This window comes from Pogona vitticeps, chromosome 1, assembly GCF_051106095.1.
Source record: "Pogona vitticeps strain Pit_001003342236 chromosome 1, PviZW2.1, whole genome shotgun sequence".
NCBI lineage: Eukaryota > Metazoa > Chordata > Lepidosauria > Squamata > Agamidae > Pogona > Pogona vitticeps.
This window is the reverse complement of record NC_135783.1, coordinates 57,886,751-57,902,708: the sequence shown is the minus strand read 5'-3', so window position 1 is coordinate 57,902,708 and position 15,958 is coordinate 57,886,751. Positions and strand designations below refer to the sequence as shown.

Here is a 15,958-nt window from a genome sequence, read left to right as displayed (position 1 = left end):
CCCCCCTCCCCATTCCTTCAGGACATGTGCCAGAAAAGAACAGTGATAGAATGGGATTTATGAAATGGAATAATAAAAGATTATATCTTTCAGGGGAAAAAAATATAAATGGAAAACTAAAACCACAGTCTATTTATCTCCAGACATTAAAATGTATGCTAAAACAGAACAGGCCAAGCTGCCTCTAGGAGATGCTATGGCTTTTGCCAGAACTCCCAGAAGGAAGAAGCAGAGCTGAGGGAGGGAGAGAGTGCCGTCAAGAAGAGCTGTCTGTCCTTACAACGTGAGGACACTGTTAATAAGCCATTTTCTGCCCAATGCAGAGATTTATGATATTATGACATGGCCTAGGAGGCAGTTTCTTCAATAAGCAAGACAAGTACTTTACCATCAATACTGAATATATGGAGGATATTATGAATAAACGATCTATTGTCTAAATATATATGTAATGACGGGACCAGACATACATTTCAGTGGGCTCTGGGTCTTTTCCAGAGCCAGAGGACAGTGAGGTGGGAGACACTGCTGCAGGGGGCAGTGGCAGGAATGTGCAGTAGTGTGCAGCATCACACTCCAAAGAGAAGCAAGTGCCTCACCACTTGGCCTTTCTTTAAAAAAAATGCAGTGGGTCATAAAAAAGGTAATGGGTGCATAAAAATCACAGACAAAAGCTTCCTTTTGATCCTGCCTAAGTTTTCACCAGACTGGGTGCCACACAGCTGGGATGGTATAGAAGCAACATAAGTAAGGCAGTCCTCTCAGGCAGCTGAGTGTTGGGACTGGCCAATTTGCCACTTTCTCCATTCCCAGCAAAGGCCACCACTGCTCTGGAGAGCAGCTATCATTTTATACAGCTCTCCAGTCCAGGCCCATCTGTTTCCTGAATACTTGACTCCCATTCCAGAATGCAACCAGACAATCATTGACAATCATATTAAAGTTCCTCTGAGTATCAAGGTATAAGTCTTTTCGTTGTTGTAGGCATTGAAGAAAAAAAAAATTGGAGAATCATCTGTCAGATCTGCTTTGATTTCAATTCTTGCATTGAGCAGGGGGTTGGACTCTATGGTCTTATGAGCCCTTTCCAACTTCATTATTCGATGATTCTGTCAGTTGTTATCGTTTCGATAAATGGAGGGGTGTTATTGAATAATATCTAGGCTTTGAATCCTGGCTGATGAGAACATCCTAGGAACTGTATCCTAATTGCTTGTGAGGAACACCCCAAGCACTCGCATAAATATTTGTAACATCATAAAGAGTTTGACATTGCAGGAAGCCAGATTTTGATTGAATACCAGGAAAAACTTCCTAACTGTTGCAGCAGTACAACAGCAGAACCAATATTTGGAGGTGATGCACTCTAAAGCTGGAAACAATTTTCAAGAGCAAATTAGACAACTATTTGTCAGATAATGTACTTTTATTTGGATTCCTGCAGTGAGCAGGGGTTTGGACTCAATTGTCTTATATGCCCCTTTCAACTCCACTAATCTATGCGAAGGCAAGTGCAGGAATTCACAATTAAAATTTATTGAGACTTCACATAAGTACTGGACTAGTCATGCCAGCAATTTAATCTAGACCTTATTCCAGTCCCCCAACAATTTTTTTTCAAGCTTTGGTTCCAATGTACACAGCCTATCGGAGCCAAAGTCAGAGGGTCCAGCTTAGCCTGCACATGTTGCTACAAAATGCTAAATCCTACTTTAATTACTATACATCTATGGCTGGCCTTGGTTACTGTATAACATCCCTAATGACACTTCCCCGGATGACATTGGCAACTATAGGCCTGTCACCAATGTTTCCTTCCTGTGCAAAGTGGTAGAGAGGGTGGTGGCTGACCACCTCCAGGTCCTTTGGATGAAACCAGTGCCCTGGATCTGTTCCAGTAGGGCTTCAGGCTGTGCCACAGCACAGAAATAGCATTGGTCATCCTGTTTGATGACCTGCTGAGGGAGGCTGACAGGGCAAAATGTCTCTGTTGGTCCTTCTTGGTATCTCAGCTGCCTTTGATACCATCGACCACAGTATCCTCCTGGGGAGGCTCTCCAAGTTGGGAATCAGTGGTCTGGCATTTGCCTGCTTCCAGTCCTTCTTGGAGGACCATCTTCAGAGAGTACACCTTGGAGATAGTGTATCAGCCTCATGGAGTCTCAGTTGTGGAGTTCTGCAGGGCTTGATTATCTACCCAATGCTGTTTAATATCTATATGAGGCCGCTGGGTGGGGTCATCAGGGGCTGTGGGGTTTTGTGTCATCAGTACACTGATGACACAGCTCTACATCTTTTTTATCCAACAGCAGTGGATACCATTCTGTCCCTTCAGCCCTGCCTGGAAGCTATACTGCAGTGGATGCAGGAGAATGGACTGAGGCTGAATCTGGACAAGATGGAGGTCTTGAGGGTGGGTGGCCCCGCCATTGGTGGTTTGGGAAAATCCCTCTCCTTTTTTTTGGAGGGGGTGACTCTCACCATGAAGAGTGAGGTTCACAGCTTGGGGGTACATCTGGATTCTGTGCTCATCATGGAAACCCAGGTAGCGTCAGTGGTCCGCTCCACCTATTTCCATCTCTGGTGGATTGCCCAGTTGTGTCCCTATCTTGATGCTGGGGCGCTCATCACTCTGGTCCAGGCGCTTGTAATCTTGAGATTAGACTACTGTAATGCGCTCTATGTGGGCTACCTTTGAGATTGATGCAGAAGCTTCAGATGGTGCAGAATGCGGAGGCCAGACTTCTCACGAAGGTGAGAAAATAACAGCATATTTTCCCCTCTCTGGCTGCCATGAATAAGCTGCCTGTTCATTTCTGCATTGATTACAAGGTGTTAATGATAACATTTAAAGCCCTAAATGGGACCTCGATATCAAGCGGTACGCTTTCTCCCACCTTGTTGTTGTATAGTCGTTAAGTCGTTTCCGACTCTTCGTGACCCCATGGACCACAGCATGCCAGGCCCTCCTGTCTTTCGCTGCCTCTCGGAATTGGGTCAAATTCTTGCTGGTAGCTTCGATGACACTGTCCAACCATTCATTCATTCATTCATTCATTCATTCATTCATTCATTCATTCATTCATTCATTCATTCATTCATTCATTCATTTACTTACTTACTTACTTACTTACTTACTTACTTACTTACTTACTTATTTATTTATTGCATTTATATGCCGCCCATCTAGACATAGTCTACTCTGGGCGGCTCACAGTTTAGAAGATAAAAACAATTTAAAATATACAGTTTTACATTAAAAACAAAATGATATAAAATGTAATATAAATTTACGATTTTAACAGTTAATTTAAAGCAAAGACTCCCAAGATGGCAAGAATAAAAGAAGAAAAATAAGAATGACTTAATTGCCTGAAGGGAAGGCCTGCTTGAATAGCCAAGTTTTCAGCTGGCTTTTGAAAATGCCCAGCGAGGGTGCCAGCCGAATTTCAGTGGGGAGGATGTTCCACAGCCGAGGTGCCACCACCGAGAAGGCCTGATTTCTTGTTTTTTCCTTCCGGGCCTCCCTCGGCGTCAGACTCCTCAGCCGTCCCTGCTGGCTATGTCGGGTGATTCGGGTAGTTCTGGGTGGGAGAAGACGATCTGCCAGGTATTGAGGTCCCAAACCGTTTAGGGCTTTATATGTAATCATTAACACTTTGAAGTCAACGCGGAAACGGACGGGCAACCAGTGCAAAGCAGCCAGAGTGGGGGAGATATGCTGGTGTTTTCTCACCCCACTAAGAAGCCTGGCTGCCGCATTCTGGACCATCTGAAGTTTCTGTTGTCCCCTTCTTCTCTTGCCTTCACTTTTTCCCAACATCACAGTCTTTTCCAGGGAGTCTTCTCTTCTCATGAGATGGCCAAAGTATTGGAGCCTCAGCTTCAGGATCTGTCCTTCCAGTAAGCAGTTAACTATTGGTTTATATTAATGTTTGTTGGCCAGCAACTGGTCATCATTAATATGATTTTCTACACTTTGGCCAAAATGCACCTGCTAATTGTGCATAAAACGAACAATGCAGAGAAGCAAAACAAATAGGTATAATTAATTATATTTTTTCAGAGCTATTTTGCTTGATTGTCTTCAATGTATAATTGAATAATTGCATTTATATCCTGTCAACAGTTTAAGGTAATGTTCCTTTCTTGGTTACTTTGAGGATGTATTTCAAGAATCCAGCCTTTTCTTTTCTTTTTTCCTGCTACAGCATATTCGGGTTGGATGGGAGCTATTGTTGACCACTGTTGCTCGAACTATCAATGAAGTCGAGAATCAGATTCTTACAAGAGATGCCAAAGGAATCACCCAGCAACAAATGAATGAATTTAGGGCATCATTTAATCACTTCGACAGGGTACAGTACTCTGGATTTTATTTTTGTCTGATTCTTGGCAGCAAAAAAATGTATATGCATGTTTTTCTTATAGCTTAAGAGTCAGGATGCATGTTTAAATCCAGAAGCAGACTTCAAAGCACATATTTATTTTTAGATAGATAGAACATATAGGACTAAATGATTCAGCTACCTTGAGTCCTGCTATACACCCTCAAATTCTTAACCAGCAAGAGCTACCCCTCAGTAAAGCCCACTATTTCCTTCCTTTTTGTTCTTTCCCCACTTCTGCATCTATTTGGAAATGAAAAATGCCAGATATGCCTTCTCATAATCTCTCCTGGGTTTTTTTTAACAGTATTTGGCTTTCTGTACTCTCTTGTATTTTTCCCCCCTTCCCATTCATGGTTGTTCTCACAAGAAAAAAGACATTTCCTCAAAAAGTCTCACATGCTGGAAGAATGGAAGACAGAATTGCTCTGCATAACTCTGTCCTACACTAACACATACATGTGGTGGTTGCTTGAAGGGACCTTGCACATACAGTCCTAGGTACTCCATATGTGTGTGAGTGTGGAGTGTGGAGAGAATGGGAATCTTGGGTCACTTACAGCAGTTGTTGTTTTTATAATGTGCTAAGGCATTGAATATCACTACCACCACCACATCTGATCAACAGGGAATGGATGCCCTCGTAATACTGCAGGCCTCCAATAAGTCAGCTGCAGTGGACCTTTAAGGCATACACATGTCTTAATGGCTTATTTGGCTTTATTTATTGGGGAATCCTATAAGGGTCATTGGCTGGATCGCTCAATGAACTAAGGCAGGGAGTTTGCTTTCCCATTGTGTCTCCCAGGAAAAGTGGCAGTCTGTGTGGTCCTGGGCAAGATACATGGTCCCAGAGTGCCCCCAAAAGGCAACACTGGTAAATCCTCTCAGAGTGCAACCTTGAGGAAGGTTGCCATAAATCAGAATTGACGGCATGCAATTGTTAATTTAGTAACTATAACAGAAGTCTGTGGGATCATTTACAGTATAAAACAAGACAAACTTGAAATAATCACTATTACAATAAAAATGCAACATTTAGCAAATTACAGAATATAGTTAGCATTACAGAACAACAGTGTTACAATGATGAATTAGAAGCCCATTTCATATCTGTACCATTCCCATGGCGTTAAAATCTATGTAATATATCTCAATCTTGCAAGCTATTACATAACTTGAATATTATATAACTGTGTATATTTACATGTGCTGTAAAATGAAGCTTTAGATAGGTATAAACTAGTGATTTGTATTTTCCCCTGAAGGTTGTGTAAGATATTAAAACTGTTTACAGAATGATACATAAATAGTTTCCCTCAAAAATGTTCATGAATATTCAGTCTTCTGTAGAGCTTTTATTGTATTTATATCAAATAGATTAAAAAGTGCCCCAGATTTATTTGCTTTGTTTAGAAGAAGCTTGAAAACAACTGATTTCAAGCTAATTAATTACATTGATTCTAACAGTGCTCTGGATAAATGGTATACATCTCTGGAAAAGTAAAAGAAAATACAGTTTTGAATTCAGTGAAAAACAACAATCAATTAAATTAAGACCAAGGGTGGGAGATAGGGTAATTCTCAGGGTAAAACTCTGCAGAGACAAATATGGATGTTTTTGGTCTGATTTTCGTGTGTTTATATGTGTCTGGAAGAGAGAGAAACAAGAGGGGTAGGTAATTTTACACATCACTCTTCCCACTCAGGCAATAAACATGCTTTTAAAAACGTTTTGATGTGTAAAGGGCAGGAGAAATCAATAGTTTCAGTCCAGGAGAAACTATTGATTTGGAACATCATTTTTCAACCATCCTGTCATTTGAATCAGGCAAAAATGCAATCTTTTCCCCTGCAAAAAGAGTTACACAGTATATGAAGTGTTGAGTTTCCTAAGCTTCCCCTGTGCTGAAACTGTTAAGGAAGTGGCAGGGTTGGGTGGGCTACTGGGATAGATAACTGACCACTAAAGAGCCGAGCCTGTTGAGCCCCCCCCCATAACGTCTAGAGGGTTTCCTTTAGCCTTAACTGTTAATCCAAGAAAGATCGACCCCACATACCAGTATGTCATCTGTGCCTTTTGCCTAACGTGACAAATAGCAGCTCCAGGAACAAGTGACTTGGGTTGGTGAAATGGAAGTAATTCCTTCTCCCCTCCCCATGCACTCTGAGTCATGTTCTCAGTGACTTCTGTAGATAGAATTTAATTATTATTGAATTATTATTGAATATTGAATTATTGTCCTGTGTCTCAGGCTTTTGCTGTTGTAACTTTACATTCTGGAGAAAAATGCTGCAGTGTTTGTGGAAAGCAGCAATAAAAGAGGTTTTTTGGCAGAAGAGGATTTATTTAAGTTGCTAAAAAATGCGTTGAAAAGGACTTTTAAGCCACATCACTAATGCAAAGGCCAAAGCCTTTATTATCAAGTCCTTGGATTTTACTTTAAAAGAGCAATATAGTAAAACTAACAGCTAATCACAGTAAAATACTATTTTCAAAAACCCGTCAGAAAGGTTTCGAGGCACAGAATTTTCGTAGAAAATATTGGTGTATGTCATAATGGCTCCCTGTCTATGTAATGGCAGCATCGATCCTCATTTTTTAGTTACAGTATATTATACCTGCCAAGTGTGGAGCATCCCAACAAGTGAGATAAGATAACACCAATAACTTTGCTATGAGGGTGGGCCAAAGAGATGAGCATGAACTAGGGGTTCATGCTAGTTTGCTTATTGGTGAACAAGTGTGGGGTGCTTCAAAACCCCACCTCCTCCAGTGGGCGCCCACTCAGAGGCAATGCCTGGAGGAGGTGGGGCAGAGGAGCCAGGCCGCTACCTCTGAGTGGCTGCCTGCCAGAGGAGGTGGGGCTTTGACATGCCAGACACCTGTTCCAGCTGATAAATGAATTGGCTCAAACTGCCAAATAGAGATGACAGTTTGTATCCATCTCTAGTGGGCAATAGCGGCTCGGCTGAGGGTCATTTTTTAAACTTGTTGACAACCCAAAGACTTCACTAGTAAGTACAGTGGGGTCTTGACTTGAGAACTTAATCCGTATTGGAAGGCGGTTCTCAAGTCAAAAAGTTCTCAGGTCAAATCTGCATTTCCCATAGGAATGCATTGAAAACCATTTGATCCGTATCTGCTCTTTTCCGTCCATAGAAACTAATGGGAAGCTGCTATTCCCACCAGAGGGGGGTATTTTGTTTCTTTTTTTCTTAGGTCAAGAAAGGTTCAGGGAAGGCAGGGAAAATACAGTCCAGGCAGTACAGTACCAGGCAGTCCGAAGACTGTCTCCCAATCCACTCTCTAAACGCTGGGAGGAGTGAGGAAGCAGACAGGCACCCTTTTCACTGGCCAACAGTTAACTGAAAGTTCACATTTTGCACTTTCCCTGCCTCCCACGTGGGTTTTTTTCAGTTTGTAACTCAAATCTAAGTATGTAAGTCAAGTCAATATTTTCCTATGAGAGTGGTTCTTAAGTCAAAATGTTCTTAACTCGAGCCGTTCTTAAGTCAAGACCCCACTGTATGTGTGTGTATTAAAACAGTTAATTTCCTTGTTTAATTTTGAAAATATTTCATGCAGTGATTTTGCACTATAAGGGTTGCAGTACTGGGTGTCTGTTAACTGGCAGAAAATGACTTTAACTTTAAAAAAGAGGGTTAAACCTTCTAGGGGCTGCTCTAAAATATATATATATATAAAATATATATATATAGTGGGGAGGGAAGATGCTGACCAGTTATTGGCAGTGTCTGGTGAAAATTTTCCTCAGGGTCTCATAGAGAGCACAAAGACTCCGGGCAGAACATTTATTTCAAACAAACAAACAAGGGGTTGGGGTGTTGGGAGGTCCAATATTGCTGGGACCAGTAAACATGCCTGCAGGGGCTGCATGTGGCTCACCCTGCTCTACTGAAATATTTGGGCTACAGTTCTGCTCACATTTCCATGTGAGGAAATCTGACTCTAATTACCGGGGTTTACCTCTGAGAAGACATGTATGCTACTGCATTACTAGAATCAGAAAGCCTACAATTACAGTGGTGCCTCACAAGACAATGTTAATTCGTTCCACTGAAATCGCTGTCTTGTGAAAACATTGTCTTGCGAAAAGCGTTTCCCCATTGGAATGCATTGAAATCCATTTAATGCGCTTCAATGGGGAAAATACATTGTCGTCCAGCAAAAATTGCCCATAGAGAAACCGTCTTGCGAAGTACCGATCAGCTGTCAAAATCGTCGTCTTGCAAAAATCAGTCCCGAAAAACTACCCGTCTTGCAAAGCATGGACCGAAACATCGTCCAGGGAAAATCCCCCATAGGGAAAACCATTTTGTGAAGCGCTATAGCGATTGCGAAAAGTCATCGTCTTGTGGATTACCCATTTTGCGAGGTAATCTTCTAGTGGGGCACCACTGTAAACTGAATCTTTACTTTTCATCAGGTTTATTATAGTAAAGATTCATGAGGCTATTTACTGATCTAAATTAATTCATTTTATGCCTTTCCCTTTCATGGAAACCTGGCTTAATGTGAATGCAGGATAAATTTCACATAAGGGATTCCAATAAAGATAAAGCTTCACTCATTAGTTTAGGAAAGGTAGAAATGAACTAAAGGTGCAGAACAGTGGGAGCATTACCGTTTGCAAATATTATGATAAATATGATGGATTTAAGCGCAGCTGCTGGTGGCTAATGAAATAAGTGAGACTTGATTGTTTTGTATGATTCAGAATATTTGGCTTGTAATGGGTAGTTAATAATTACTTCCTTACTGGTCTGATCTTTTGCTGTTATTATGTCGCTTTGAACTTATGGCAACCCTAAGAGAGTCTCTGACATGCGTGAGATTTTCCAGCCATAGTTTTACCATTGCTACCTCCCAGTGACTTTCCATGACAAAGCAGGGATTGAAGCCCAGTCTCCCGAATCCTCGTTTGAACCTCAATCCATTGTGCTACACACTAGGACTTTTGTCTCTGACTACTCTTCTTTTCAAATATGACAGATACCTTTACTAGACTAGTAATAATGGTTCATGCAAGCTCGTTCTTCTCTGATAAACATTACACAGTTAGAAAATCAAAGTTAAATTCCTCATCAACTTTTTATTTTAAAGCTGAGTCTCAGCCATTAGGTCATTTTAAAATGTATTATCTAAAATTGTAAGTCCCAACCCTTTTCAAGTTGTGACCTTTTTATAATAGCCAAATAAACTGCAGCTGCCCCCCCCGCTACGTTTGCATAAAAAGGCATTTTTAATGGGGTAAAGTCATCTCTTCTCAGAATGTAGAGGCTTCTTTCTCCCCCAAAGGGCCTGTTTCTTATACAGTACATGCACATACACACTAAGATCCCATTTCAAAAGGTCAATGAAGGCATTATTTAATAAGGGCTACAACACATATAAGGCTACATGTGAAACCCCCTTCAAAAAACACTTTGAGACCCCCTTGGTGGTAATGACCCCCATGTTGGGAAACACTAGTCCAAAATATGAAATTTAACAGAATATTTACAGAAATAAAATAACTGAGACCAAAATCCATTTGTTCGCTCCAGATGGAGTAGACCCATGAGTCAATTGTTTACAGTATTCAGGGGGGAATACACTAGCTGGGTGTACCAAATAGATTTAAGAAAGAATGACTGGCCGGATCCCCTGCAAAACATAAAGAGAAAATATCATTGTAACAGGTCATTCAGAGCCCTTTAGAAGTCATTCAACTCAGCAGGTTCAGACGGTTTGGTACATGTAGACATTGCCACTTGTATAAATCAGTATTTAACTGTTGTGAAATTGCTGACATGTTCAAACAAGTTAGAGGTTAGAAACACTGGAATGTAGGTCATACCTAAGTCTGCATTAATACAGTATATTTTGGGCTATATAAGGGTATTAATTTCTCTATTTTCTTCTTTTTTTCCCTTTCTTTCATTTGTCTCCTTTTTGGCATTACTTCTGGTGACTTTTTTGCCTTTATGTCATCTACTTCTTCCCTTCAACTGATGGATCTCCTTGGACGTGATTTTGAATGAACATCCTGTAAATCATGCATCTGATGCTTGACCTATTTTATCTTTGTGGAAATGATGATGACTTTCTTCTAATTATGAAACTTTCCTTGCTATGTCGCATATACATCTTCCCACCAACAGAAGAAGAATGGGCTTATGGACCATGATGATTTCAGAGCCTGCTTAATTTCAATGGGTTATGATTTGGTATGAATTTTAAGATCCAGTTAATTTGCTACAACATTCCATGCCTTACAAACATAGCATTTCGTACTGCAGGAGCTAAATTCAATTTTGTCCTAAGAAGAATAGATCCATTGACATCAGTGGAAATTACATTTGTGTTGAATAAGATGTCCTATCCATTTCAATGGGGCTGTTCTAACTGGGACTAAAACTATCTGGTACTCTCTGCAGAACAGTATTTATTTTACATTGGGGATATTTTCATAGACTTCCTATGGTCAAAACATAAATTGCTCAAAAACCTAAATAACAACTTGCTGGTTTTTATAGAAGTACAAATAAAGGGCCATGTCTGAAGTTAAGTGGAATGTATACATCCTTGGATTAACTGGTTTTCCATTCCATAGCAAAACTTCTTCAGAGGTATTTGCTTTGGCATTCAGAAAGACAAATTAAGGCTGTACTTGTCACAACACAAGGCATGCTAAATATATATTAAAAGTGTCACCAATTGAAGGAGCACTTGTTATGAAAATGTGCTAAACTTTTTGTACAGTTTAGTACTCTAGCCCTATTCCAAAAACTATTTATCTGCCTGTATTAATTTAATATTTAGTAATTGAGAAATTGTTTTAGAAATACACAAATCAGTATATTTTTACTTGGGATAATGCCCCCCCATTTAAAAAAGAACCAATGGTAAGTATTTAAATTACTTTATTTATTTATTTATTTATTTATTTATTTGTTTGTTTGTTTGTTTGTTTGTTTGTTTATATTTATTTATTTATTTATTAGATTTATATACCGCCCATCTAGAACGTGTCTACTCTGGGCAGTTTACACAATATCTTTCATGACTGACTCTGAATTGTATCTTAGGGTGAAGCGGAGTTTGCCCGAATCATGTCTTTAGTTGACCCCAATGGTCAGGGAACCATTTCCTTCCAATCATTTATTGACTTCATGACCAGAGAGACAGCAGATACTGACACTGCTGAACAAGTTATTGCTTCTTTCAGGATCCTAGCTTCAGATAAGGTAAGTATTTTTGTCTCTAGGTAATGGGATTTTCCATATTTCTCACTCTGAGTGTTTACAAATTCTGGTTTTTCAAGACAACATGTTAAAGAAATGCTAACCAGGTTGAGCAAAAACTTGTAGCCCATGTTAAAAACTCCAAATGTAAACATTTAGATAATAGCTATCAGGATAGCTTTGTTAAACCAGGGAGCCAATTCTAAACATTTCAAATTCTGTAGCTGGAATGAAGACTGTATCTAGACTTCTGAGCTGCAGTTTACAACACCAACAACCAAACTAAACAAAACATGACAATGAGCCCCTTGGGCTAAAAGGTTTTATCTGGGCAAGCTTTCTTGGACTCCAATCCACTTCTACTGCATGGAATGCAGTCTAAGTAGACAGAATTTATACAGTGCTGGAAAGATAAATGAAATGTAATGGAAACGCAAGATAAATGTCATATTTATGGTCACCAGTGGCTGTTAATTGTCACTAGCAATCCTTGGTTGTTGTTTGCAGCAAACTAAATAGTTACCTCCATGGAAAAGATTTACAGAAAGCTTATTCAGATTGGTATGTTCAGTAAAAATCATATGAAAGATTGAGTTAATTGGAAGCTTTTGTATTTGTGTACAAACACATTAGGGATTGGGTATAGAAACTGGAATCATTTAACGACAGAGCATTACAGTCGAGGGTACAGAGATCTTTGTCAAGGATACAAGGATTAGCAGCTATGTTTGGTGCAGGGTGTGTTTTTTTTGTTTTATTAATTAACATTCTAACCTTCTGTAGTTACTAATAATGTAGAGCATGACTCACATATAGATTATACATTTGCATAATTACGTTTCAGTTAAAACTGATAGATTCTTAGAATATTTCTACAGATGCGCCTCCATTTGTATTCTTCTGAATTTGATGCTTTACATACCAAACTGAAAACAATGAGGGGAAAAAACGATTTGTTTAGCGTGGTATACCACCAACCAGTGAATGTAGAGGGATGAGAGGATGCTGCAGGGTAGTGTCATGTGGCGTATGTACTAAACTGTTAGAGCATTCCATGATTTATGACAGGTTTCTTCTGTCCTGGCCTAACCCTCAGTTATATTAGACCACATATCTACCACATCTAGGTGAAGAAAGCTGATCTGTGACATATCAGATTCTTTAGATTTCTACGCAATCTCATATTATTGTAACTATGTTCCATAACATGGTTCTGTAACTATGTTTCATTACCTGGTTCTGAAGGAGAACATTTATTGAACAGAATTCTCTTTTTAAACCCTTGCAGCCTTATATTCTCGCAGATGAGTTACGTCGAGAACTGCCACCTGAACAAGCTCAGTACTGCGTCAAGAGAATGCCAGCCTACAAGGGTCCAGGGGCTGTTCCTGGAGCACTGGATTATACCTCATTTTCCTCAGCACTGTATGGTGAAAGTGATCTGTAATTGGCTATGGTCACAGAGCAGTGCTGAAGTTTAAAATATGCATTACACGCTATTTTCCAGCTTGCTCCTTGAAAAGTCTGGAAATCTGATTTTAAAACAAATGTATTAAGTTTAGCAGGTACATTCGGTAAGCAAGCATATCAGAATGGGAAACATGTGGCCCTCCAGATGTTGTCCGGCTGCCACTCTCATGATGCCGCACTGTTGGGTCTGCTGACTAGGACTAATGGGAGATATGGTCCGACAACATTTAGAAGGCCACATATCTCCCATCTGCCAACCAAACTATATAAAGCGTGCACTGTTTATAGGGATTATTTTGTTCGTATTTAGTTTGTGAATCTTTTGCAATTACAAACTGCACCAGCCCAGTGCCTTACCTGCTTGTTTTCAAAAGGAAAAACAAGCCCACAGGAAATAATTCTCACGGTGTCAAGTTAGGAAGCCTCAGGAAGAATGAAATGTCCAAACCGTTTGAAATCCAAACCCAGCATAGTTTTAATATTCATGAAATGCTTTCCTTAAGAATTCTTCATGCTTTATGCAAGTCTCTCAAAATCTCCCTTCAGGTGTCTCCTTTTTGCTTTCATGCCACGGTAATGCTTTCATCTGTGGATATCAGATTTGGTAGACTTCTGGAGGTGGAGTTGCATATACGAGAAAAACAAGAAAACGAATCAAACCAAATACATGGCTAATTCTGAAGCACTCTTTTATTGGCTTTTTAAATTGCAAAATTAATTTGAATCCGAGTTTCATTTTTTTATTATTATTAGTATAAAGTCACAGATCTTCACAGTTTATTGCCAAGTTGATAAATTTTAACCTTAACCTTTTAAACAATACCTGGCTTTTAATCTGGCTGCTGAAAGGGCACAAAATTGACAGGATATTATTAGAAATGTATGTAAGCTCAAAGAGTTTGCTCTCTCTTACATTTGGTCTTGCAGAATGCTGAACATACAGCTACTTATGGTGGTTTGTTATTAACAGTTTTCATCTTAGCAACCTGTAGAGAGCTGGGATGGGGAACTGTGGACCTCCAACTGTTTTTGGTCTGCAACTCTGATCAGCTCTACTTACGGTAGGCTAAACCAATAATGAGAAACTATGGGAATTGCAATCCAAAAACATCAAAATGGACACAGCTGCCTACTCCTGCTGTAGACCAGTACATTTTTCTACTTGAAACTAGCAGTCACAGGGGAAAATATTAGTAAAAGCAAACCAACGCATTTGCAAATGCCTGCAATGCTGTATAGTCCACTACCATTAAAATGTGCTTTAATAAAGCCTGCTTTTCAAACCTCTGTGTATATTGTTATCAATATTAATTCAGTAAAGATAAATCTAGTGTCTTCCCCCCCCCATGTTTTTCTATCTTAGTTGTATTAATTTGCTTTTATTGTTATGTGCCATAAAGTCATGTCTACCTTTGGGAGACTCTAATCGGTTTTTCAAGTTTTGTGAGATATTTAAGGATCAGTTATACCATTGACACATACACACATACCTGTGAGATGCCATGGCCAAGCAGGGGTATGAGTCTAGTTTTCCTGAGTCCCATTCCAACATTCTGTCCGCTACACATTGGCTGTCAGTTTGCATTAGTGGTCTATATTTAACACAGTAAACCCCCAGACTGTCATGTTACTTTTCCTTGGAAGTATTGAAGAGCCTGTCATTATTTTGCATCCTACTTTTCTACTGAAAATGAGTTCAAGCCAAATACCCCTAATAAAACACAGATAAATAACCATAATTAAAACATAAACAAAGCCATTTAATTAATGTTACAATAGAAGGATTCATACCTTGTTATTTCTATCATGTGGCCCATCCATTTGGGTTTCCTGTCTCAGGAAACAAAATATTTAGCCCAGTTTAGTCTTGGATTTGGAGACGTGGATTTTAACCCTCAAAGTTCATGCTTATGTTTTGGGTTTTTTCAGTGGTCTAATAAAGGTATCACATTCTCCTGCATTTGCATTGAGTAATGGCCGCTTTGTTGTTGTGTCTTCCAGAAGAAACTAGTTAATATATATTGTGTTTAAAAAAAATCTCTGTGATGCACATAGGAATTTATGAATAAAATTCACTTCAGCTGTTTCCTTCTCAAATCTCCCTCTGTAATTCCCTTATTCTACGATAGCCACTTTTGAGAGCTGCAACAGGATGTCTTGACACAAGCTTTCCTGTTGCCATTTCCGATTGTGCAGGTGTGACTGTTTATTTTCATAAGCAGAAATTGGCCTGTCCGCCCTGTACAGAGTGCAGATGGGCACTTCTGGCAGATAAGGGCACGTGCCATGTTAGTAGATGATCTAACAAATCCCCTGATATTGTGGGTGACATTGCTGAGTCCAGGAATGCTACAGCCAGAGTAGCTGTCAGGACACCATCTAGGCTTGCAGCTGGGTCTTGTTCATGTTAGTTAGTAGCTGTCTGAGATTATGGGACTATCTGTCAGTGAGCACAGGCCTACCTCCCAAGACCTGGAGAGGCTGATATTACATTTATAAATGGGCTTCAACTCATTTATGATACATGTGAATAACGTTAGAGTTGCAGATATAACTAGTGGTGTCCTGGTATTCTCTCTTTTTGGCCTGTTTTGTAGTAGCTGATTCCTGAGTAACCTATCTTTCTTGAGTATTGCACTCTGTTATAAATGGATTTTGAGTTTGTGTCTTATGGATTTCAGCAGATGCAACTGCATCTGAGAACATGACTGCAAATGATAGATTTGGCTTTAGTTCTGGAGGGAAGCTGGAGCCATGTGAGTAGGTGTAGTGATCACTGGATTTATGGATATGATTGGATACTTATGTGAGTGTTGTGCCGTTGCACAGAAGTATTCAGAAAGTGTACC

At 39.7% G+C, this 15,958-nt stretch overlaps 1 protein-coding gene across 2 annotated transcripts in view; it reads left to right on the top strand.

The window, feature by feature from the left end:
• The window catches only part of ACTN2 (actinin alpha 2), an 82,588-nt gene extending 68,196 nt beyond the window's left edge, over positions 1 to 14,392 (top strand). For both annotated transcript variants that reach the window (XM_020787244.3, XM_078383126.1), the window contains 4 exons: positions 4,212 to 4,358; positions 10,557 to 10,622; positions 11,484 to 11,642; positions 12,928 to 14,392. In XM_020787244.3, the coding sequence (XP_020642903.1) occupies positions 4,212 to 4,358; positions 10,557 to 10,622; positions 11,484 to 11,642; positions 12,928 to 13,086 (531 nt within the window). In that variant the 3' untranslated portion in view covers positions 13,087 to 14,392. The remainder of the gene's footprint in view (positions 1 to 4,211; positions 4,359 to 10,556; positions 10,623 to 11,483; positions 11,643 to 12,927) is intronic.
• The last annotated feature ends 1,566 nt before the right edge of the window (positions 14,393 to 15,958 follow it).